Source organism: Pygocentrus nattereri, chromosome 23 (genome assembly GCF_015220715.1).
Source record: "Pygocentrus nattereri isolate fPygNat1 chromosome 23, fPygNat1.pri, whole genome shotgun sequence".
Classification (NCBI taxonomy): Eukaryota; Metazoa; Chordata; class Actinopteri; order Characiformes; family Serrasalmidae; genus Pygocentrus; species Pygocentrus nattereri.
In genome coordinates, this window is record NC_051233.1 from 25,087,915 (window position 1) to 25,114,876 (window position 26,962).

A 26,962-nucleotide genomic window follows, 5' to 3' on the forward strand; every position below is an offset into this window, starting at 1 on the left:
CCTGCTGCATGGAGCTCTTTCTCACCTGGAGAAGCCTGGGGGCTTCTTTGATTTCTCCAGTGCTTTCAACACCATACAGCCTGGGCTCCTGAAGGACAAGCTGGAACAGGCAGGGGTGTGCCATCTCCTAACACATGGGATCCTGGACTACCTCACCAACCGTCCACAGTATGTGAGGACAAGGGACTGTGTGTCCGACATGGTGGTCTGTAACACAGGGGCCCCACAGGGGACGGTGTTAGCACCGTTCCTCTTCACCCTGTACACTGCAGACTTCATGTACAACTCACCAAACTGCCACCTACAGAAGTTCTCTGATGACTCAGCGATCGTCAGCCGCATCACAAATGAGGACGACAGAGAGTACAGAGAACTGATTCAGGACTTTGTGGACTGGTGTCTGCGGAATCACCTACAGATCAAGGCAGGGAAAATCAAAGAACTGGTGGTGGATTTCCGCAGGCGCACACATCCCCTCCAGCAGTGAACATCCACGGTACGGACATGTGTGTGGACTCCTATAAGTACCTGGGTGTGCACCTTAACTATAAACTGGACTGGTCAGACAACACAGCTGCACTTTACAGGAAGGGACAGAGCAGACTCTACCTGCTCAGGAGACTGAGGTCATTTGGAGTGCAGGGGCCACTCCTGAGGACCTTTTTTGACACAGTGGTGGCATCAGCCATCTTCTATGGAGTGGTCTGCTGGGGCGGCAGCATCTCTACTGCAGACAGGAAGAAACTGGACAAACTGATCCGGAGGGCCGGCTCGGTCCTAGGGACTCCTCTAGACCCAGTGCAGGCGGTGGGAGAAAGGAGGATGCTGAACAAGCTAGCATCCATACTGGAGAACGACTCCCACCCCATGCATGAGACTCTGGCAGCACTGGGCAGTTCCTTCAGTGACCGGCTCCATCACCCCAAGTGTGTGAGACTGTACAACCAGCACTGCTCCCAGTAGACCACACACACATACAATATACACACATACATAAAATATACACACATACAGAATGCGAACATTCTTCATTGTGCAATATGTTCCTATGTTCCTAAGTGCAATACAGATTTCTATGCAACTCTTATTTTATTTTATTTTATTATTATCCTTATTTTCCTGTAAATAGTCTAGAGATTTAGCTTTAATTTTTATTATTTATAATACTCCTTACTCCTGTTACTCTGCTGCTGCTTTAATACTGTGAATTTCCCCACTGTGGGACTAATAAAGGATTATCTTATCTTTCCCTTTCTGGAATCAGAAGAGCTAGAAAAAATGCAGAACTGTCATTGACCATTTTTCATGGACAGGTGAAAGAAAACAGCCAAGACATGTTTGGTGTCTCACATTTACCCTGGATCTATGAGGCTAAAGTAGCTAACCGGTAATGGAAGTATTATACCACCAATTAGCATAATACAAACTGCATGTCTAAACCATCACACATTTGCCTCAAACCGTGTCAGCGTGTTAAGTAATCGTAAATACACTTGTTTAATGGGGTCTCTGACACTGATATTATGACTATTTTCACATATAAAACTGAATGTATATCAAGATGCACACGACTATAAAGTACTTATAAAAGACTGCATATAAAATGATGCACATGTATGTACAAGCTTTGCACACCCTTCTCTAAAACACAGAGGGCCTTATCAAGTCAAGCACAGGATCAAAGAGAAAAACAGTCCATATTATCTGTTGCTCTCTAAGGCAATTACATCACCACATACACAGCTATCACAGAGTTAATGACCATGTAGCAAATCCTGGTCAACTCCCACTGAGAACACAGCCTAGAACAAGTGTGGTTCGCTCCACATATAATAATAAAGTCTACTTCCTTTTCAGAAGAGAACAAAAAAATATTCCTCACTCGTTCACAATACTGTAGGTAAACATAAAACAAAGCTGAACAGGCCAAGCTGCAAAGTACGCACAATGAACAAAGGAACAATGACCATATATACATTGCTATGTACAGCTCAGACACCACCCTTTGTTCTTTTCCAAACAAAGCGGACATTAAGTAGAAGTTTCCCAGCATTAGGAAAAAAAAGAAAACATCGCTGCTGTTGGAAGAAAACCTCGTATCTCCATTTTTGCCATTTTTCAGTTTTTTTAATAATTTTAATAATTTGGAAGTACCAGTTGTCCTTTACATTGTGTGTACATTTCATGATGACTGGACCAAAAGAAATGGCCCAAAAGGATGTGGAAAAAATTCTGGTTCCATTGACTTACATTGAAAGCAAAGCAGGTTTTTTTCCTTCTCCTGTAAAGTTATATTATATATATATTCCTGTAAAATTATATATTATATAATATTATATCATATATTATATTATATTATATAACTTTATATATATATATATATATATATATATATATATATATATATATATATAAAATACGATATATTTAACTAAAAACAACTATATATAAAGTTATATTTTCAGTAATTAGTGTGTCTATTCATAGCCTTTAATACAGTTTTAGGAGACAGATGTCTTCCGCTTTTAAAGAAAACTAGCAAGGATATTTGTCCAAACCTCTAAGGTTCAGTCTTAAAAGTTGGTTGCATTTTCTGCTTCTCACAGTCTTAATAATCCCAACTACCAATTTAGAATTTAGACTCAACATCTTACTCAACATGCTTAGTTTCAGTGTTCTAGTGAAAATTTTCTTTTTTGTCTATTTTTCTTTTCTCAGAAAGGCTTCTTGACAGCTACCATCCTTTCAGACCCATAGTGTGGATCTACACCTGTAGATGTTTTCCAGATCTGAGCAAAGAGTGGATTCTGATTTTCTCCTCTCTAAAGACGAAAGCTTTAATGGAGACTGATGACGTTGACAGTTTTTTTTGGTCTACCAGGTCTTGCACGAATGTTCGGAGTCCCAGTTTCTCTGCATCTTAATAATGTTTTGAACTGCAGTTTTGAAAGTTTTTCATTTATTGTTATTTAACTTTCTCCTTCCTCATGCAAGTGACTTGTCTAAATAAAACCTTTAGTTTATTTTAAATGCAGATAAGAAAGAAATCTAAAGGCAGCTGAGGTGAGTTTGGGTAGTTGTTTGTGGGAATGGCCGTGTCTGTTTAAAGGGGAAAATAATGTCAGTGACTCCTCTGAGAACAGCTTTTGTTGGGAGGACACAGGTGCACTCAAGTCAGTGATGCACAAATTGAACACTGATAGAGTAGATATACTTAGTGATGGAGGAAACTGAAAATGAAAAGCTAAATGGCTGTTTTGACTGGAAACTGAATAGATTCAAAAGTGGCCTCTGACACCGGCACAATACGGTATATAGCAGGTCAATTTTAACGCAGGACTTGATAAACACCCTTGTCTTTTTCTCATTGATGCTTTGCTGCTTTATATTGAGATGGTTTTATTCTTTTGTTGCTGCTGATTCCAGTACTGAAGCAAGCATCAAAAGGCAGGAAATCGTTTTTTTGGCTGCTTTTTCTACATCTTAGAAGCATTACGCTAAATCAAACCTCATTTATCCCCATAAGTGGTGAATCAGTGCCATGGCCTTGCAGAGGAAACAAAGGCATTTTGTGCGTTTTGCACTGAGCGCGACTCGGGCCACTGTTCCACAGCGTTCAGTGCTATAACCCCCAGCCAGAGGCTCAGACAGAGGAGCTTTTGTATGAATCTTGCAGCTAACCTTCGAACAGTATGTGATGGGGAAGCGCTCTGAACATTAAAGGAACATATATATGTTTAAGATATATGAGCATATCTTCTGCGCCTGCTAAGTCTGAAAAGCAGTGGAAAAAGGATTAGAGTTCTGCAGATGTGTGTCATTTTTCTATGAGCCAGGAAGCAGATGAGACAGCTTCATTCCACATGTGGCAGTATCGTAACAAAGTCTGAAGGAATATCAGAAATAAAGCCTTTTTCCATTTCAGGTAAAGATAAGGGTGGGTGATACGGCAAAAAATCTAACGTCATGATACTTAAAGACATTTTCACAATACATGGTACAGATACATACACGATAAGATAGCTTGTGCTCGCTTTGCTGGAGTAACAGCCGCTACTCTTCTGGGAAGGCTTTACACTAGATGTTGGAGCATTGCTGTGAGGATTTGATGGCAAGCAGTCACCAGAGAATTAGTGAGGTTTGGTACTGAAGTTACATGATTAGCTCTGGACCATAAACTCCACTCCTACTCATCCTGAATGGAGCTTCATCACTCCAGAGAAAACAGTACTGCTCCACAGCCCTACCCCTCTAGGTGTTGGATGGCATTGGACATGGTCACCTACAGGGAGGGCTGTAAAGACCCTCAGCATTGGGCTGTGGAGCAGAACTGTTTTCTCTGGAGTGACTGGGCTCCACAGCCCACTGCTGAGGGGCTTTAAACCCCTCTAGGTGACGCTTGGCATTGGACATGGTGACCTTAGGCTCTCGTGTGGCCATTTCAGAGTTGTTGGCAATGCTTTGCTATGGAGATTGTATCAGCTATATGCGTGTAGATGAATGCCTGAGGCCGCAATGACTGCACCTTAAAAGAGTTGAATTCACCAATAAGAAGGAGTGTCTTCACACTTCTGGACATATAGTGTACATTCGGTTGCTCTAAATGTACTAATGATACCCACAATATATTTAGAAACACCTAGCAAAATGTTAGTTATAATGATGTGCTGAAATGAAAATGATGTATAGATCTAGGTTTAGGTGTTGGTAGTGCTGGAACTTCTGTGCATTTATCATGAGAATCTTTATGCTCTTTTGCAAGAACACTGTCTGTAAGCAACAACAGCAGACCAGTGAAGAAAAAAAATCCAGACTGACACATGAGATCCTGAACGTACAGTCTGTGTGTGTGGCCTATGTGCATAACTGACGTGGCAGTTTAGACACCCTTCAGTACAGATAAGGCCATTTCTTCACTCCTCTTCCTACCATCCTATGTCCTCTGTCAGTGTTTGTTTTAACATTCCATCTTAACTGGTGATTATCATGCAGAAACTGCTAAGTCAGCCCCAAAATCAAAGCGAGAGTGACTCACTGAAGGAAAAACACAAATTTAACACAACATCTGGCAAAACTGCATGACCCAAAAATATGGGAGAAGCAGCATGCCTTTGTCTTCTTAATGTAGGAGTACGTCTTTGATCTGGAAAACTGAGAGCGCAGAAATGACTCAGTGTTACTCTCTCTCATATATACACACAAACACCACACACACAACTTTGTTTTTGCCAGGAAACAGTGTCATGCAATTTGTCACGTATGTATAAATATATTGCTGTTGTCAGAAGAAAACCTCATATGTCCATTTTTTACAGTGTGAAAATGCCTGTTGCCCTTTACACTGTTTGTAAATTTCATAATGAATGGACTAAAAGAAACATATGAGGGGCAATATGAGGGTCTCTTCAGACAACAGCGGTATATAAGTACCTATATGTGTAAATTGCTGTTGTGGGAAGAAAACCTCCAAAACGATAACTTTGCATGAGAAGTAAAAAACCTACTTTACTTTCATTGTAAGTCAATGAAACCAGACTTTTTTCAGTCATTCTGAGCCATTTCTTTCATACACAGTGTAAAGGGCAAAGGTATTTTCAAATTATGTCAAAAACTGAAAAACATCAGAAATGGAGATACACGGTTTTCTTCCAACAACAGCGATATATATTAGAATATATATGGAATTTATATATATTTAAATGACTATTCATATATGTGTGTGTTCAAATGTAGGCAAATTTGTGATATTAACCATGTTGAGGCCTCAGAGTTTTTTGTCTCATCTCATCCACTGAAGTTTGTGTTCAGACGATTCTCAGGTGGGTTTGATCTTCTATTCAGAAGCTTTTGCACAAACTTGTAGAATCTGTGCCAGCCTGGGTACATGCTGTAATTAAAGCAAATGGGGGAACCTACCAAATACTAAGAAATTCTAAAATTTACATAAATATTTCAAAGATTCTACTATTCAATCAAATCGTTGTGCTGATAAAATAGTTTTTAATATGAAAAATGTTGTATTCAATTAGAAAAGACAAAACAGAAATAGAAATAGAAGCATTTTCACTGGTGGTCTTACTACTTTGATGAGTCTTAATACTCTGACATTCTTTTACTGCTCATCTGTCATTGTTAGTAGCAGCTTGAACTTCAAGGAGGACATGAGCATTTCTAAAGAGTCAAATGTTAATACAGGCAGATTATGCAGATAGTATAGTGCTGACAAGCTGCTAGAGCAAGAGGAAAAACGTTCTGTTTTTGGTTTGGCGCAAACTATTGTAAAAATGTGTTCCCACCAGCTGCGAACTGAACCAGGGTTCGCTTTGAAGTGGACCTAGACCTTTATTTTTGGTGGTCCACTGTTCTGTTGTTAGGCGCACATCTGAGTATGTGTGAAGTGTTCGCATCTGTCAAAATGAACCAAATGAAGGAAAAAGTTTGATTAAATCTCACCAGACACGGCAGGTGGGAAATACCCTAAAAGTCAGGACCGTTTAGCTGTGTTTTCTCTAGATTTCATAAAACGGTTCTCTTGAAAATGTACAAAAACAAACACACAGACACAGAACTCAGCCTCTGCACAGATGCTCGTTGGACTGCAGTGTTGAGATCAGGCAGATGATCTGCATAAGCCTCAGCTTGATGGAGCCTTAATCCACCTGCTTCTCCATCTGAAGTGTCTGAGCAGAAGATTCTGCATTAAAACAGCAGCTAGGAACCAGCAGCCAATCCTGCACTTTTTTAGGCTTAGACATGCCCTACTGGTATTAATGTATCTTTAAAATAAAACAACTATGTTTGTGGCAATGGATAAAAACATGTGATTGCTTTTACAGCACCTTGTAAAATATTGTGATTAAATGTGCATGGAGCCTCGGTCAACGTCTAGCCCAAAATTGCACACGCCTGCACTAAATATTTCCCACAGGGAGCACTGCCCAGTCCTTCCTCCTACCGTCTTAAAGGTATAGCTCATCAAAAAACATAATTAACTCTTTTTTCTCCTTACCTCATTTGTAGGTGATCAGCAAACTCATGTTTGGTGCCTGAAGTTTGCTTCTCTAGTACTGTATTCAAGCTACAAGGCCAACGTAGCTAACAGGAGCTTTAACAAGGTACAAACTGCATGCCTTGACCGTTGCTTAGACTTGTTTACATGGTTTCTGAAACTGTAAAAAATGGACAAAAAGGCACAAAACTCAGGCTGTTTTGTGACCAATGTTTAGACATCTAGACATGCAGTTTGCACAATGCTAACTAAGACAATCGAGTCTAAACACTACTTCCTCAATTAAGTGAAGACAAAGCTTTGACAAACCTCCATAGAACAAACCTGCAATGAGAACGACAGTGGCCATAAATGAATTAGTCAGAATGGTTAGGCTGAGAGATGGTAAAAATGTGTTACTAAAGAGCCTGGAATTCAGATATCGCTGCTGTCGGAAGAAAACCTTGTATCTCCAAAACAGCAACTTTACAGGAGAAGGAAAAAAACCTGCTTTACTTTCAATGTAAGTCAATGGAACCAAAATTTTTCCCATGTCATTTTGGGTAATTTCTTTTAGGCCATTCATCATAAAATTTACAAACAATGTAAAGAGTAACAGATACTTTCAAATTATGTCAAAAACTCAAAAATGCCAAAAATGGAGGTACAAGGTTTTCTTCCGACAGCAACGATATGTAAGGTTTTTATTTCATTTCTAAAGATGAGATTTAACTGCGTGAAAAAGACCAAACTCACAGCTCAGTGTCAAAACCATTAACAGGCAGATTTATGTTGGCTCCAAGGTAAGCAAAACTACATCTGGCCTACTGTGCTGACTAAAACTGACTTAATATGATTTCTATTTATAAATTACATCTTATAACAATGATAAAATGATGACTGCCTCATAAAGCAGATTAAACAGGACTGTATAGTACTCTCATTTTTTATTAAACATATTCTGAGTGAAAACATCTGCCATCATTGGTATTGTTTCACAAGTTTGATAAAAGAAGTCGTGTTTTCCTCATCGACTACCTCCAGTGTTAGTTGGAACAGTGCTGGTATTGGCTCATCTGAAGGGGCTCAAACACCCTTCTTATTAGACATATAAAGTGACTGCTTTAATGACCAGTAGATAAAAGATTCCCCTGGCTTTATTAAAGTAAACATGGCTACATCTTGGTTAAGGAAACAATAGTGTATATTAGTTTTTTCACCAAAATACTGCTTTAAAAAAAGAACAGAGATGGAACTTGTTTCTTTTTTTTTTATCCCAGAATGTAACTCAAACTATACTTTCCCACATATGAATCAATAGCAATCTGTTCTGAGACTGCTACCCACGCAAAGCAGAGTGCAGCACCTTAATGATGATCTCCAGAGGAATACCCCAAGCTCTCAACATTTGTATGGCATTGACAAATCATCGCTTTGCTATTCTGAAGGAAGCAGACCCCCCCAAGAGGCTGGAGTTAAAAAAGCAGATAAAGAGAGAAGCTAGTTGTGTGGGTGCAGACTCTGCTAAGTTAAATGACATTGAAGAGTCCTTCATGTGCTATAACGCAGTCATGGCAATACAATACGGCTCTAGGGGGGCAAACAACAGGGAATACAGCATGGATAGGAATCCTTCTAATGGAATTCGACTGCAGTGTGGGCTGGAATACAGCCATCAACCAGCCATAAAAACAAGCAGGACCAAAAAAAAAAAATCCAAAAACTATATCTCAGCAAACATAAGAAATCAATTTTAGTTTCATTATATTTTTCTCTACTTTCTACAGTCCTTGACAAATGGATTCACCTGATTGAATGTATGTTCTTCATAATCTTGGTTTAAAGGATTATGCCTAAATGCTTGATGCCTAAGCATCAATTTAATTCCATCAAATCCAAATTTTTAAAATATTTTTTTAAAGGAGCCCCAATAAGTAGTTTTCAGGGGGCAAATATTGTATCAACTAATCTAAAATATAATAGCTTGATACATTCCATATGTGTTATTTCACCGTTTTGATGTCTTCGCTATTATTCTAAAGTGGACAGTAGCAAAACTAGTCAAAAAATGTAAGCAGGTGTCCAAACTTTTGACTGCTTGGTACTTAAGATTAAGAGATCCTTATTAGTCCCACAATGGGGAAATTTCAACTCCGCACTTAACCCATCCGTGAAGTGAAACACCACATACACACTAGTGAGCACACACACACTAGGGGGCAGTGAGCACACTTGCTCGGAGCGGTGGGCAGCCCAATCCGCAGCGCCAGGGGAGCAGTTGGGGGTTAGGTGTCTTGCTCAAGGACACCTCAGTCGTGTGCTGTCGGCTCTGGGGATCGAATCGACGACCTTCCGGTCATGAGGCTGGATCCCTAACCTCCAGCCCACGACTGCCCCCCTTTACTTAATGGGTACATTACATAGGTACATTACATATATCCATGTCCATTAATAATGAGGAACACCCTTATTAGATGCCAACACCCTAGTCATTCAACACTATGTATTACTGACATGGCAGGAGTGAAATGAGGCAATTAGTCATGAACTGGGCCGACAGAGAGATGAATCAGCCCGCGGCTGAGCACAGATCTGTTCACAACACTAAACGAAGACTGTGAATGAAAGGGCTTCCCCTCTGTGGTGTATTTAATTTCAATCACAATCCAATACCACCTGAACACCTAGTAACAAGAGAATGACAACACAAAAGGACAATGCAGTCACGCTCAGAAGGCTGGCGTGCCTCATGTGTATTAATATACTACAGTGAGGGGGGATCACAGACCAAAAAGAACTTCTGGCACAAAGTTATATAACAGAATACATTAGCCATGAATGAAACAAAGTAACTGGGTATACTGAAAAAATAAATGCAGCAACAGATATTTGAATAGATATAAAATGTGTTCGCCTAATCATCATCAAACTCTGAAAACAAAGAGGACAGGAAATGGGTGCGTTATATTGTATGTACCTAATTATATGGGATACCTTGATGTATTTGCAACCCATATTTCCAACAAATATTCCTCTTACAGAACAAACAAAGTAACCCTGCCCTATATTATGTAACCTTTTTGGTGTAACATAAGGCCAACTGATGATTCATTTTGCTACAATAAAAACAGACCTGTCTGAAACAAAGCGGTAGACTTTGCTCAACATTAGGGTTGGCAATCTCTAGGCACCTCACAATCCAATTAAATTTAGATCCAGGCTGCCAAAATGCAATTCTAAAACGATCGTTGGTGCATTTCTATTTACTATTTCCATAACCTACATTGCTGCATTTGTCATTAACAAAGCCTTTTTAAGCCGTATAACATTTTTAAAAACTTTTTATACTCTCATTTTAAATGATGTACACACACCTTGCAAAACAGGCTCTGATCAAGTAAACGAGTGAGTTCCAAACCTACATCCCTGAGCTTTGCATCTTTAAAAAGACGTAGTCTGTCATTATAGACATGTAGTAAACCATAAAGTACTATATTTTCATAAAAAGTTACCCGACACTTAAGCTGTACAGAAAATGCTTAGACAATATATCACACTCTGGAAAACCATCAGCGCTTACTTTGCATGCTGTGGTTTAACTTTCCTTTCATTTTCACAGTTACTTAACATTTCTACTTAAAACCTTTTTCTGAATATTACTGGACTAGCCTGTTAGCTGGTTAGCAATCTCCTGTGATGGTTGTTAAAAAGCTGTGTAGAAGAGTCTGCATTTTCTTTTCTCTTCCATACCGGAACAACTTCATTATGTCTCTCGCTGAATGTAATTTAATTTTACAGGGGTAATAATCCTGTGAAACCATCCAAGATCTTTCAAGACAGAATCGTGATACATCTCAGAATGCATTCTTTTTCTCACCCATACGGTGCCAGCTTAAAGCGAAACTACTATATAAAACAAAATTATATTAACGTCTCAAACATTTTACAATCCTTCAACTTTATCTACCAAAAGGGTCGTTGTTGTCACCGTGTTTAGAGCAGACCATTAAATTCTACTGGTGACTAACTAGCATTTACCTATATGAACAAAAGTTATAATAATTTAGTGTAGGCTATTTTCCATTTAACCCTTGTGTGGTATTGATGATGTTACTCAGAGGGTCTGGTGGACCCACCACATTATTGTTTTTATAAATCAATACAATCATAACAATTTATGGAAAAGTACCAGATGTTTAAAATAGCTCAAGTGGTCCGCGTAGGGTTCTCCTTTAGCAGCTGGAGCCAGTCAACAGCCTGTCTATGTTGTCCACTCTCACACACACACATACATGGACACATATACAAACACACACACACACACACACACACACTTACAGCAGGATATGTAGGAGGAGAAGAGAGTGAAGGGACACAGCACCTCCACATTTTTATTTCCCGTGGGTTCACCTGAACACCACATGTGTATTATAAATGGGGGGGTTACAGTGTGAAGTCACTGAAAATGTGTTATTTTGTATGTTCTTTACAGAAAATGATCAAAGGCCAAGGAAACTGAAGTTGAAATAACAATCTATCGCATCATTTTGCTTTTAGTAAACATTGAAAATGGGTCCCACAGACCCCAACACCACACAAGGGTTAAGGTAGCAGCTGTTTAAATTGGCATACAACAAAGCAAAGCAAGCCCCGGTGCTGTAAATGAATTATACATATTTCATGTTAGACTGTTAGTTTTTCTCTTTTTCATGCCACAACCAGGATGAAATGTAATCAGCCTGGCAAAAAAGCCAATTCACTTGTACAGGAAAACAAGAGGGAACACAAACACTTCCACTAGCGGTTCATTTTGCTCTTTAACCAATTCATCTAGGCGAACTTCAACCCTGCGGATTTGCAAAACTTCTAAGTATAAAGCAAAAGAAAACATAAGGGCTGGATGGTCTTTACATACACATATATATATATATAATGACAAAAAAATGTGTTCAGTCCTTCCAGTCACATCACGCCAATCATCTGATTTTTTCCGCTCTAGCAAAGAAATTAGTGACGCAAAAGTCTGGTGTGGCTGTGGCTTTAGGGAACTCGACCACAAAATGACTCAAAATGCTCGTGACTGATGTGAAACACTGATAATCCTGATATTGATCATTAGCAATCACAGCGTTTCCATACACAGCAGTCATCAGCATTAAACCCCCTAAACTGGTCTCCAATATACACTGTGTAGTTACACATTTCCAGTTAGGGATCCTACTGTGTAACTCTATCCTGACAGACAGTGAGTTGGTGCTGACTGGTGTGCGAGCGTAAGTGTGATGCTCATATTGATAGAAAAAAAGAAACGAAACCGGTGTCAGTCAGGACAAAACACACAGTCTGGCAGCTAGAGCTGCAGATCAATGACTGATCATTGGTGGGGGCCCCTTGGTAATCCCATTTGATTAACGCTATTGACTGCTTAGAAAGCTTTTAGCCAGTGCTGTGCTAAATGGAAGGCAATTTGACCCAAAGCCAATCAGGAGAACACAGTCCAGCAGACAGCTACTGCATGCTGTCTATTACCTAACACAGGCAAGCTGACACATGGAACTTTCCATCTAGATGAGCTAAGGCAGATCGATGGCAAGTACTGTATGAAGTCAGCCAAGAGATGGACAGATTGGTACAGGACTATAATCTTAGGGCCAGAGACAGTGGCACCAGCCTAACGCAAGTTTGATGGTAACCTAGTTTGAAGGTAAACTGCCCATACATTTGAGTTCATCAGTTTATGGCTGGTCAATTTGCGAGACAGGAAAAACTTAACAGTTAACAGTCCTCTATTCAGTTCAAATGGGGATTAATAAGCAGCCACTGCACTTCTGTGTTTAGAATTTAATGTTAAATTTGCTGCAAAACAAACCTAGTTTGAATATCTTGACACCAAGAACCCCAGTCAAGCGGGAGAACAGCTCGGTTAGACTTGGGGACTCGTCAAATGTTTAAAACAGGAATCAGTATGTGTAATCGACCAACCATGTGAAGTTTCTGAGCCTAACACTCTCAGAAAAGAGTGATAGGAACAAAGACAAGAAAAAATGACAACTATTTTTTTCAATCCACTGGCTTCAGGTTGCCCCTAAAGTCTCAATGTTGTAACAATGTGCAGAGCATGAAACTTTTTGCTGCTGGTGAGCTGCACATGTTTAATGTAGTAATATTTAACTTAGTATTAATATTATTATGTTTTTACAGTTATAGTCTAAATTAAATGGCCATCTTTTTTTAAACAGCTGCCTAATTTGTCAAAAAGAAGCCCAAAACTGCTTATTATTACTCTGTTACTGTGAACAAAGTAATACATGGCTTACATTTGATGCAGTTTGGGGCGACTGAGTGATGATTTAGCCATGCAGATTGTATGATGCTAATTTGTGCAGCGTAAGCTCTCTCTATTTGTTAGCTACACTAGTCTTGCAGTGTCTAAACCAATGAAGTAACGAACCTTTGGACGCAGTACACATCTTGACTGAGTGGTTAGACATGGGTTAAGTAGCATCACTTGAATGTAAAGATGTTAAATCACAGCAAATAAAACACATCTCAACTCACCAGGACACGGTCACCCACTCTCAGGTCCTTCTCTCCTCCTTTCTTGACTGAGCCGCTGTCAGACATGTTGGACCCAGATTCGTTTCCGGTCTTCACTGCACTGTTGAGCATGCCCTCTCGCAGAGGCATCACCACGCGCTGGCCAGTTGCCGCCGTCCCAGCACCACCTGCCTGCGTCTGGGAGTTCTGAGTGGCGGCGGAGTCACCCGATTGGCCATCAGTTCCATCGCCCACAGGCTGGCGGTTGAGCTTGGAGGGCCGGGTGAAGATGCCTTGCAGTGGCTGGCACTCGAAATAGCGCACGCCACCCACGGAGCCGTCATTCTTGCCCACTGGCTCATTGAGGACCACTCCGGCCCACTGGCCTGGAGCAAACTGAGTCTCCCCCAGGTAGGCTATGCATCCGGGCTTCACGCCGTTCACCCACACGCGTTCGCCGACCACAAAGTCACCCACAACCTCGTCTCCCACCTCCGATGCTTTAGAACTGGACTTGTCTGAAGCGTTGCTGCTTGGGGTTGGGGTGGTCTGCTTGTGCTGGACATCTGTAAATAAATTCATATTGAGAGAGTATAAGGCTTTGTTCACAGTGCAGGGCAAATCAGATTTATTTCTCATATCTGAATTATTAGGCTGACTGTTCAGATTTCAAATGACAAGTGACAATCCTGATTTGTCAAACTGTAGAGGCTTTTGCACACACACAAACCCTGGGTAGCGTAGTAACGTAGTAACAAGCAAACCTAACGGCAATAACAAGTTAATACAATTATCACACTATACTTCTCAACATCATGCCACTTCTTATTAACATCATCCCAAACAGAACATGACAGTGTAGGTTGACCTGGTCATCAGAGTGCTAACAAGCTGTAGGCTGTCCGAGTAGGAGACAGGCTTTCTGTTCAAATCTTAAATGAAGCAGTCACAGTAAACTAATATACAAGGCAAAACTATGCTAACTAGAAGCTTCTGATCTCCGTGTTTAAGCTGTAATATGCAAATATGTATCACTGACTTTCTTCTTGCACATTCTGATATCAAGCCGTGGCCTGGACAATGAAAAAACACATGAAATTTGATCTGAGCGGTCAACATATCCACATAGTCACATATCCAGAAGAGTCACATATCCAGAAATCCAAATGAGATGAATCAAATTCAAAACCACCCACAGATGTGGCTTGAATCCAAATGGAAAAAGTCTGATTTCATGTGGCTTCTAGATGTTCAGACTGCAGAAAATCCGATTTTGGTGAAGGGGTAACGTGGTACGAAGTAACGCACTGCTGTAATTTGATTACTTTTTCCTGTAATGAAGTTATGTAACATCACGTTTTAAACTCTTGTGCTCACATTACAGTTACTAATTTAATAAGATTTCTTCTTAAGTCTCTAATAGAGCAACATTAACTACGCAAGACGCATTTCAAACATGTGTTATCTGTGTCTGTCCTTGTACACAAGTTTTGTGTGTATGCACTACCTGCACCTGCTGACTGAGCAACTGTGAATGTGAGTATGACTGCTGCAGAGCAAGCACACAGGCGAAGGTTTACTGGGACATAAACCCGCAGACCGCTGAGTGGAAGTATGTAATCATTGCTAGTATGAAACCGATGGGTAAGGATCCCTGTACAGAAGGTGTCTTACCTAAACAGGCCAGGCAACTGTAAGCTTACAGTTTGTTCATTAAGATTTTATTAGAAAGCAGCTGTTTTTTAGCTGTTTCTACTGAATTAAATAGAAGTCTATTCCAGAGTGAGAGAGCGCGATATTGGTCTATTAAAGGATGTTTATTGTGATGTGCCATTTGTTCCTAAATAAAGTGACGAAAGAACTATTGGATTTTCCCTTGCACTGTCCAGTTGGTACAGATTTCTATGGATTTTAGAGAATAACGTCGCAGGAAAATCATGAGGAACGATTACTTTTTTCCAGGAATAAGTCATCTTAATACACCAATTAATTAATTAATTAATTAATTAGCTAACTAAGATATGCAGTGTAGTCTAAAAGCATGAATATGCTTTTGTTTTGCAGTCTTTTCTCATTTAATACTTTCATTACATTGTTAGTAAATATCAGTAAAATATAATATAAAAATATAAAATATAAAAAAATATAAGTAAAAAAAAATCTTTGAAAATTTACATGAATTGCAGTGTGCAGTCAAGCTGGCATTAACAGCAGATCTAATCCACCTGAGAGTCATCTGAGCACGAGTTTCAATAGACAGAATAAGACAAAAACAAAATCAGACCTTTTCAAACAAAGGCCTCAACATTATCAATAATTACAAATATTTATCATATTTGAACAGAGACCTAGACGTTTGTTCTGTTTGTCAAAATTCGGAAATGCTCTGCTGTTTATTACCAGGTATAAACGTAATTTCAGGAAAAACGGATTTCCAATGTGGTCTCAGACTTTTGGACCCCACTGTATTGGTTTTTGGTTTTGGATAATCTACTAAGATCTGAAAACAAGTGGATTATTTTCAAGCAGAGAAAAACACTGGGCAGCCTTTTTAACAGACAAGTCTGCTGTCCATTGTTCTCAAGGCCTCTCGGTGGCAAGAGACGCGCTGTTGGCATGTCCTTGTGAATACGGCCTAACATCAGTCCAGCGTAGACAATGTGTAAGAAACCAGCCCAGTACCAACAAATACCTTACTGACACTAAGATAATCTATAGTTCTACCTACTGAAATAACAAGGTTCTTCACCACAAACACAGCTGATTTCCAACGTAAGACAATTCTAGGTAACACACGATTTACAAAGCAACATTTGGGGTGGTAGCCACACTAACAAAATCCAAAATCTTTTACCCCCCTTTTTCCCGTATGCTCACAGAAACCTCTGCCAACCCATTTCTCACACACTTCTTTCACTGCACTGCATCAAAGTGTTAGCTCGTACCATTAACATGATATCATGCCAGCCTTTATACCAGGCTGAGCAATATCCTAATTTCCCACAATCTGGGTCAGTGGGATTTTGCCGTAACACACAGATTATCAACCTCAGTGCCTCCGCACCGCAGCCTTTGACACATGCAGCTGTGTACTATGGGTGACTCTATACCGGCGGATGCAGCCGTCATACGAGAGCAATATGGACCAATTAGCATGTGGTCTGCTGCGCCTCGGAGATGTGTATGTGTGTTACGGTGTTGGTGCCAGGATGAGCCCTGGTCAGGGGGAGGGGAATAATAACTGCTTTTGTCCCAATTGCTCCCATATGTTCCTTCCCTGACAGACTCAGTAGTTTATGGAGTCGGATATAAACAAATATACTGGGTTCTTCATCCAGGCCCACTTAAAGAAATCAAGAGTCATGATTAGGAGTGTGCAGAAATATTCAAATAATCGGTTCTAGGTTCCAGTATTCGAATAGCAAAATCACTATTACATATGTCTCTGTCAGGGGGAAAAACACAGCAAGTAAATAGTAAATAGGTAATCAGTGATGTGGGCTACAATCTAAAATCTGATGAAATGTTTGCGTTACTTGGATAAACAACATCATAGCTCACTTTTCTGAGTATATCATGGGCATCGTTAGTATTTATAGGTATTTATCATCAAGATTTATTTAGACCACTTATAGAGAGACTAAACAACATATGTGGCATTACTTATTTACTGTTGCATTTTGTCTGTAACATCTTGTCTGCAAACCTCAGAAAAACTAAATAAATAAAAAATGAAACATATCATGCATTGTGAATGTCTTCAAGTATCATGCTGTTACACTTACCATATCACCCACCTATACAACATTCTTAATCACCAAATATCCTCTCATTAACGCTTACTGATCAAATATCTGATCAAAAAAACTGACAGGACACACTTTCCTAGTAATTATGAGTGTTGAATACTAAGTGGCAGTGCGCTAACTGCATTAGCCTGACTGCTTTTCTCTAGTAGCCGACAGACGGGTCATGCTGCGAGCTTTGGACTGCTTTCGTATCGTTATTGAGGTCAACAGTTTACAGTGTAGTGCAGCAGATGTGCAACCCAGAGCGTCCAGAGAGAAAAGGATAGGAAAAAAGGACACAGCCAGAATAGCAGGTAGTGAAGAAGTACGAAAGCAGCAGATGTCATCGAAACACGACTCCTACGTGGCTTTGTGGGAGAAAACAAGTGCTTACACAGCAAATGTCACTTGAGCTGCAGGACGAATCAAATGCTGACTTTTTGCCAAACAGCAGGGAACTGAAGGAAGGGTTTGCACCACTCTCTCCCTCATTCTTAGTGGCCATCATTAAAATATGCCTAGAAGACAAAAAGAAGACCCTGCGCACCGAATGACACACTGTATATATAATTTTTACTGCTTGTTCCCTTGGACTGTGTCTTTTTCAAATCTTAATATTATAATAATAATAATAATAATAATAACAACAACAACAACAGTAGCTACAAAAGAAAACAACAACAACCACTAGGAATGCACCAACATGAGAATTATGGGACGCTGCCGATATTTTTATGTACGTATCTGCTGATGCCCAAAATGACATGTAAAAATAAAATCAAATGTAAAAATTGTGACTTATTCTACTTGGATTAGCATTGTGGAGAAACATAAAATTTATTTATAAAAGATTATAAATGGACTAAAATTTATTTTTTCAGCGAAACATTCTGCTCTTCAGCAAATATAATACATATGTCATGAAATATCGGTGAAATCTAAACATCTCATGGTAAATACCTGCAGATGCCGATTCCGATTTCATTGTGCATGCCTAACAATACCAATAAAATACCCTTTTTCCCGCTCTAATATATTTCTTTCAAGTGTGTTCAGATAAGTTTGAGTGCATCCATAGATGTTGGGATTCATGGGTGACCTATATCGGCCAGTCTATCGCTGGCTGTCGGCCACTGGAATGAGCTCAGGAAGTCGCGGGCCAGCAATGGGGAAGGAGCTGAAGGCCTGTCACAGTGCTTGCCCAAGTGGTCAAGTTGCCAGGGTAACGGTGGATTGGGGAGAATACACACATGAGAGAGATAGAGAGAGAAAGAGGCAAGAGGAAGAGAAGAACCCTATTGTGCCTACTCGCCTCTTCCCACCAGCTGAATCCCACCATTCAGCAACATAGGCCGGCACAATGACCCCAACTCAGCCTCTCGATTCCCCCTCCCCCCAACATACGTTTACTTTTCTTTTTTTTTACCTTGTCAAGACGAGGGGTCATACATATGTCCTGTATTTATTATACGTGTAGAACTATATACTACATGTCCTGTATGTATTATCACTTCTGTAGTAGCTCCGTTTTTGACATAATTCGTAAAAGCCTATTGCCCTTTATATTGCGAGTTTCATGAAGAATAGACCAACAGAAACAGACCAAAATGGCTTGGTAAAAAATCTGGTTCCGTTGACTTGCATTAAAAGAAAAGTATTTTTTTCCCTTCTGCTGTAAAGTTACCGTTTTGGAGATACCAGGTTTTCTTCTGACAGCAGCAATATGTAATCTTCTTTCTAACCCTTTTGGTTTTTAACTTATTATTGATTAACTACTAAAATTAATACAGAAGTGATGCAGTTGATGTGTGGACCACAAAAAGGCCCTTTCAAAAATGAAACACTGAAACTAGAGCTTTTGTAAGAAGTACTTTACAAAGTCAGGACCACTATGACCACAACTCCTCCACTTAGTCTGGACATTTTTGTCCTGAAACTGCATGGTTATGGCACTAAAGTTTGCAAGCAGTTTAGTGTTCGTTACTGCTCATCAGGCTATATCTGATTCACATATTTGTGTCAGTGTCTGTAAAGCTGGACATAATCAGTTTCCTCTGTAATTGTTTCCTCTGCAAGGCGCTCAAGATGGATGTATTTGTGGTGGCAAGTAATTTAGCTTTTTCCAGGAGTGACAGCTCAAACACGCAGGTTAGTCGAAGATCAAACCCAGAAGTTACTTCAAAACACAGGAAACAAGGAAGACCAGGAAACCAAAGAAACTACAAATTGGATAAAAATCACAGGGTTGACATGAGCAAGACTTCCAACACTATGAAAAAGACAGCTGTCCATACAAGCACAGGACTAACGGGCTAACAATGAGGTCTGTAAATTCTCATATTCACCAAATCGTAACAAGCTAATGTTCTTAGTTTTGTACATTTAGGCTCTCATATCCAACTGGCAAATTTCTCACATAAGCAATATGTATATACTGGAATGGACCAGGGGCAGCTTGATCAACTGTGGTCTTGTGCAGCCAGATGTGATCTCGTAACAAGAATATACAAGGTGGGGCGATGGTGCGCTTATCTACAGTGTCCAACATACAACAAGCCTGTTGTTAGTGCCATGTATGCTAGCACGGGCCAAACGTCCCCACACACAAAATAAACATTACTTTTTGCAAGAGAAAAACAGTTCCAGTAATCAGTACAGACTCAGAAGCCCAAGAAGAGATCAAACAAGGTGATGATGGGTTACCAGCAGCTGTATGTGATTCAAAGTTGTGATTACACAGCTGGAGTAAAGGTGATGTTAACTTTGTGGCAACAATATGGTTAAGGCCCTTTCCTCCTCCTACTCCAATAGGCGGCAGTGAGCCCTGATCTCAACCCCACTGAAAACCTTTGAGATAAACTGGAACATTAACTGCAAGACAGGCCTTCTTCTGCAACATCAATGTCTGACCTCAAAATTTCTCAAAAAAATGGGCACAAATTTGCTCAGACACACTCCAAAATGTTGTGGAAAGCCTTCCCAGAAGAACGGAGACTGTTACAGCTGCAAAGTGGGGACCAACTACATATTCATCCCCATGGTTTTGGAATGGGACGTCCAACATGCTCATCTGGGTGCAATGTATAGGTGTCCACATACTTTTGGCCATACCGTGTATCTGAAGTGGTTTCATGGAATCAGTTTAGTACAACTAATACATCTCAGACAGAACTAAATCATACGGTACACCTGAAACCCTGAAGGATAAACGTCAACTCACAATTCTGTTTCACTAGCTAGCGGTGTTATTTTGTTTATGTCATTATCTCCATTCATTAAAAGTGCACGGACTGAAGGAATTTGGAGCGGAGTTTTAGAGGGAAAGCCTGTGGGTGTAGCCTTGTTTGCAGTGCCATTTGCCAAATTTGAAGAAACCGTCCCCAGATGTGTTTTTATCACGAGATCACACATTACTCCTGCAGCCAAGGTCTACTGTAGCTGCCTTACAGTCCTCCTCGGACATATGACATGACATGTGCTCAAGTCGTTTTGGTTTCAAACGAAATGGCTCCTCTGGGAATAGCGCTTTGCTTGTTTACCTTTGTTTTCTGTCGTCAAAGAAAATCTGTTTATTTTGCGTGACTGTAGCAAAATTAAGAACAGAGGCTGCGCATTTTCATCCAGCTAGACGCACCACAATCACAGCTCATATCCGTTTATTAAAATATGATGAGATATGATGAGAAAATATGATAAAATAGGATGAGAGTAAAGCATTAAAAGAGTTTAGCCTGCACTGTTCATGTTTGGCTGCTGAACAACTAAAATACACCAAATTTACAAAAATTTCAGCAGCTACATGTTGCGTTTTTGTTGACAACACTAGGAAAACCTAGGGCTGTGGATAGGACTTGATGTCTTGCATCTTCTGTGTCTGTGATGCTGAACCACAGAAAGCATGCCGCTGCAGAAGAAGAAGGCAGTACGTTGGCACAAAGCTAAATACGAAAGGTCAATTTTGCTATCCAATATCAAGAGGCTTTGAAGACACAGTACAAAAGAGCCAGGAGACTGTGCACAGCTGCATTTACAAATCTGTGTTTCAAATATTCTGACTAACCAACCTCAATTGTCATTGAGGAGCATTTGACAAAATGCTGATCTTGAGCCTTGTTCTGTATTCATTTTTTGCAATGACTTTTGCAATGCAGTTAATCATTTACACTTATTATTATAGAATGCAATATGATAATGCATATTTTACAGAATCCATATCCTTCAGTTTCCTTAAAGCTACACTACGTAGGTGTGGGGGATTTGGAGACCTCTCTGGTGGACATGAGTAATTGCAGGCAACGTGCGGAAGTCCATTTGTAACACTGGATGTGCTTTGAACCCCTTCCAAAAGGGGAAAAATCTGATGATTGCAAACATGCTGAAAGAGAATTAAAAATAAACTGGTGGATGTAAACGAGTTATCTTTTTTGTCATCATACCCAACACAAATGCAATGAATTCAAAATGGCTTGTTTTTGCTATTTAGTTTCCATATATGGACTGAATGGAGTTCAGAGTGAACAGTACAGTTTGAAACTTTAAATAGGTTTACGCACTATGTTGACTATTAGATTAATCATAAAAAAAATATTATAAGATCACTTGGTTACTAAATAATATTGACAGTGACAGCTGTGATACATTTCCTAAATCCACAGCAGATAAAAAACAAAGATTTGCCACTTGATGTCAGCTAGATATTAGAAAAAGAAGTTACTCAACACTGTTATCCAGCACAAACACATGAAAACCCACCTTTCTTGAGAATGCACTGGCCACTGTCTCTGAGGACTAGGATTAATACTTCACATTTTCTTTGCAGATGCAGTCTGGTAATGGTGGAGCGTGACACCGTGGGAGTGAAACTGCCAAAAGGCCACTCAAAACCACAAGATTTTTACTATAAGTGTAAAAAAAGCAGCTTCTTCACACTTATCAAAGACAATTAAGACAAATATGTGGCATAAAAAGTCCTGCAAGGACTCAACAATATGGCCTTTCTTTACACTGGACAAATAAAAAATAGCACTCCTCAACAGCTGGAGATCCAGCTATGCTGCTTGATTTTCACTCAGCAAGACTTCTCTTCCTGTGTTTCTGCTGTTTCCCGCTCAAAGCATTCCACAGTCCAGTTGAACCCTGACGCCCCTCCGGGTGACATACGGACTAATGCAAAAAACAAGCCTGTTCCTTGCAGTTGCTGCTCACTGGATGCGGGGTAACGTCAGACGAGCTTAGCTCACCATGGCTTACATAACACACCTCTGCTTTCCTGCGGTCAAGACTATATCCACTACCTGATTTGAGACCTGTTATTGAACCATCTTGCCTTCCGTTGATATTTCCCAAATTATGTGATTGTCACCGTTACTTTTGAGCTAAATGCAAAAGTTCTGTAAGCATAATTATATATATGTATATATACTCACCAGCCACTTTATTAGGCTCAATTGTTTGTTAATACAAATAGCTAATCAGCCAATCACATGGCCGCAACTCAATGCATTTAGGCATGTAGAGGTGGTCAAGACAACTTGCTGAAATGCAGGCCGAGCATCAGAATGGAGAAGAAAGGGGATTTAAGAGACTTTCAACGTGGCATGGTTGATGGTGCCAGACGGGCTGGTCTGAGTATTACTAAGTACTATTTGTAAATAAGTACCACCTTTTCAGGTGTGGCCAAAGCGGGTGCAATAAACTATCAAAAATGCAAGCTTACTAAAGAGAAATGCAACTTCTGAGATATTTTCACAGCACCCTTTGTGTCTCCCTGCAGGCACCCAGTTTGATAACTGCTGATTTATCTGTGAGCTGTTATTCTTTTCAACTCCACTCGTTATAAATAGATACACTCGGTTCATTTTTAATATTAACAATTACCGCAAACCAACAACAAAAATGATAGTGATTAAAAGCATTTTGAAAAACTATGTGTCCCCAAAATTTGGCACTCATGCACTTTGACGCTCACAGGGAATGTGTGGGGGCTGTAGTTTGGGCTTTTGTGGGATGAAGTTAATTTACGGCTAGGCTATGAGTCAGAGGCTCTGCTCAGGATGTGAAACGCTACAGTGCAGAGTCGGGTAAACATAATTCATAGCTTAAGTTGCACAGCTAAAAACAGTAGCAACAGCCATCCTGAAGCCTGAATTCTGTCTGGACTTATGTCCGTTTTTATAGAAATACGTATTCCCTACAATGCTAGAAGCCTATCTGAGACAAGTCAATGTGGCTTGAGTCAAGAGTGCTATGATTTAAGCAGTCTGTACGATGCTGATCTGTGGCTTATAAACCTCCATTAGCCTTACAGCTCCAGTGCAAAGCTAAAGAAACAACTGTCAGACACCAAACACGTCCTGGCTGTCTCTTAGACTATGCTGATCTGTGCTGCTCCAGCCTCGTCCACTGCTGAATTGGCTGAATCATGGCTGATAGTACTGGAACAATATCATTACTTCCTGGAGATCTATGAGGAGAGCGAGGGATGGAATAGAAAGCTGACTTACTGTCTTTCGGGGCCGTGGGGCAGGAAGACGGCCCAGCGGCGGTTCGTCCCACTGGGCTGGAGTGTTTTGGAGCCCTGCCAGGGATCTTCAGGCCACTCGACTTTAGCATGTTCATGATGTCCGTTGGAAAGGGGGGATATTCCACGAGGCACTAGAGGTCAAGAGAGTGGTTCTCCCACTCCATTTCACCTGTGGGACTGAGGAGAGCGGTGGATGCATGAGATCTGGCCTAAGGCTTAATGAATCTTTGAGCTGCACGACTTAATCTGACCCGAAATGTGTAACAACACAATGAAGGTTCAATCCGCAATAACCGGCATCAGCTGCTCTCAAATATTATTAATGCAATCATTAATAATATCAGCCTTTAGCGTTATCAGCCTCAGAATCATAAAGTCTTACTCCTCAGACATAAATGGCAAACCCTTTAAACCCTAGGGACCCATATGTAGGCCCACACTTCAGTTTCACAAAATTAATATATTAGTAATTACCAGGGTTCAAGGGTTTGAGGGGTTACACAGATGTCTAGATCATTAATACAACAACAAATGAGCAGAAATAGTCGTACAATTAACAAATCAAAACCTGGCTCGGACCTGGTCCAGTTTAACAATTCATTCCTTCATTAAAACAATGCATTATTCTTGAAGATGACTCCTCTGTTGCACCTACAGCTCAGAGCAACATTCTAGGCCTGTAATGTATTAGTAATACAGACCACAGATGCATCGATATGGGAATTCTGGGCCAATGCCTATATCCGATATCTTTCACGTACACATCCGCTGGTGTCGATGCCCAATCCGTTTAAAAAATACAGAAATTGGGACAAGATTCCCCAGCATTAGGATAAAATCGCATTCACTTGTAGAGGCGGTAAAATGAGATTATTTTAGCGCAGCAGGTCGGTATCACCTAAATGCTGTGCTTATATACAGCACGAAATACACGTCATCAAATATGCTTGTTTTTTTTAATCAGCAGATTCTGAGGTGATTCCAATATCGCAGGCAAAAGCAAAAGTGTCCCATTTAATGTTTTAGGGCTACTAGCTACTATCTCTTGACGTTGAAGGATTGGTTGGTTAGTGTAGTGGGTAGTGGGTAACACCTCTGCCTTCCATGCTGTAGACTGGGGTTCGATCCCCACCTGGGTAACCACCCTACACTATACCAATAGGAGTCCTTGGGCAAGACTCCTAACACCACTTTCGCCTACCTGTATAAAAGGATCACACTGTAAGTCGCTCTGGATAAGAGCGTCTGCCAAATGCCCTAAATGTAAAATGTAAATGTAAAATGAAGGGTCTAAGGGGCCACATTCATTTGAGGGCCACATTAAGACCCGCCTGCCGATCATATTTTTAACATCTCACTTCACAACAGGCCCAAGTCTGCAGCTCTAAAACTACACTGTATACCTTCAAGATGACCCAAGAAAAGCGAGGGGGCGTAATAAGTAGACCACTGATGAACAATCTCGGTTCACTGTGCATGGGCTGAAGTTTCTGGCCCACACTGTTTATTTGTTAAGTTAGCATCATGCTGTTGACCTCAGTGGCTCCACTAATTACACCAGCTTTAAACCACAGTAACACAGGACATGTGTGTAACCCATAATTCAGGACTAACGTCAGTTTGACAGAACCTGGAAAAAAGAACCTGGAAAAAAAGACTGAAAAATACAACCATTAGCATAATCCGAGTGTGTTAAGTCTATGTGGTTTATCTGAATGGCCTGAGAAGGCCAGCAACAGAAAGCAGTCTGAACGAAGCCTCGTATACTCATGTTTAGGGTCCAAGCTGTGCAGTATTTCTCAATATGCGACGTTTTTTTCTGTAAAAAAACGAACAATAAGCTACACAGCTGCTAAATGGATAAAGGTAAGTTAACTTATAACAATAGGAAGGCTCAGTTTTAAGCTATGCGTCGTCAAATGTTAATGCCGGCTGTGTTTTCTGGATAGAAAGGCAGATATTAAGAGTGGTAACTGAGGGAGCTCGGAGAAAGGGCTTTTTTCGCTATAAAGGAGGTCGCCAGATTGAGCTTGCTGTCAACTACCGTTAGCTAACCTTACCGTTTAAACACCCAACCGCCCAATGCGTTTGAATGAAAGACGAATTTCAAAATAAAACCGTTCGATTCGAGAGGCGTGTTTCTCGGGGGGCTCTGAAGTCGTCTGGGGCTGATCGTTTTAGCACCGTAAGCTTGCTCTATTGTTTTGGCTGTTGGCTCCGGCGCTACGTGTTCAACTCTGGCCCTGTCAGACACCGCAAATGAAGACTGGTACTGAAAAAAAAGAAAAACGCCGCTGTTACCTTACAAAGTCCGACTTCTCTGAAACCCTTAACGAGTCGCCAGTGAGAAAACTTCGTGCTTTCGTTTGAGAAGAGCTCCGAGGAGGTCCACCGGCATGCCGTTTCAGCCTCTCAGCCGCTGCCACTCCCTGCACACACACTCATTCACTCGCACACACTCTCGGATGCGAAAAACATGGATGCTGAGCTGGAGCTGAAAGGGGGGGAGTGGGGCGCAGGATGCTAACCGCAGCAAGGAGCGATACACCGGAGCGCTATAGAAACGCCTTTTTCACAATAACGGTCCCTTCGGCGGCTCTGGCCCAGTTTTTGCTACTGATATTGAGCGAAGTTATGAATAAAACTAAACTGCAGTGGGGATTTTTTCCCTCTCAGCCGGCGAGAGGAGCTGCAGGCTAATGTCTTCAGACGAGGCCACGTTTTTAGGAGGATAAGCAGTTTACTGTCACTCTTACTGGAGAAATGTGTAGAAAGCGGCGTTCTGTCTTTGTGAATGGTTTTTATTCACCCTGTAGAATAAAAGAGAGAAACCTCTAACAGCAGTGGGGAGTGTGCTGTGTGTGTGTGTGTGGACACTGTTGAAGTTTCCATGTATGAAAAATAACAGCTCGTTTTGAATTCTTTGTTTTTGTGGTGAATATTTACATATATCAGTTTAGCCCCGCCCACTCACGTTGAGGTCATCGTTTAAAAAGGGATAATTTGCCGTCAAAAGTAATAAATAATACTATATCACAATATTCCATGTGGCAAAAGTTCGCACTTCACAAATATTAAAAAATCACAATAGTGTTGTGGATCAAGTAACTATCTCGCCTTCTGGCT

At 40.5% G+C, this 26,962-nt stretch overlaps 1 protein-coding gene across 3 annotated transcripts in view; it reads right to left on the minus strand.

Annotated features, from left to right (window-relative positions):
* Positions 1–26,317, minus strand: part of clip2 (CAP-GLY domain containing linker protein 2) — a 52,892-nt gene extending 26,575 nt beyond the window's left edge. For all 3 annotated transcript variants that reach the window (XM_017699536.2, XM_017699530.2, XM_017699524.2), the window contains exons 1-3: positions 26,138–26,317; positions 23,817–24,013; positions 13,547–14,091 (exon numbers count right to left, since the gene is read on the minus strand). In XM_017699536.2, coding sequence (XP_017555025.1) covers positions 13,547–14,091; positions 23,817–23,931 — 660 coding nt within the window. In that variant the 5' untranslated portion in view covers positions 23,932–24,013; positions 26,138–26,317. The remainder of the gene's footprint in view (positions 1–13,546; positions 14,092–23,816; positions 24,014–26,137) is intronic.
* Between the last annotated feature and the right edge of the window lie 645 nt (positions 26,318–26,962).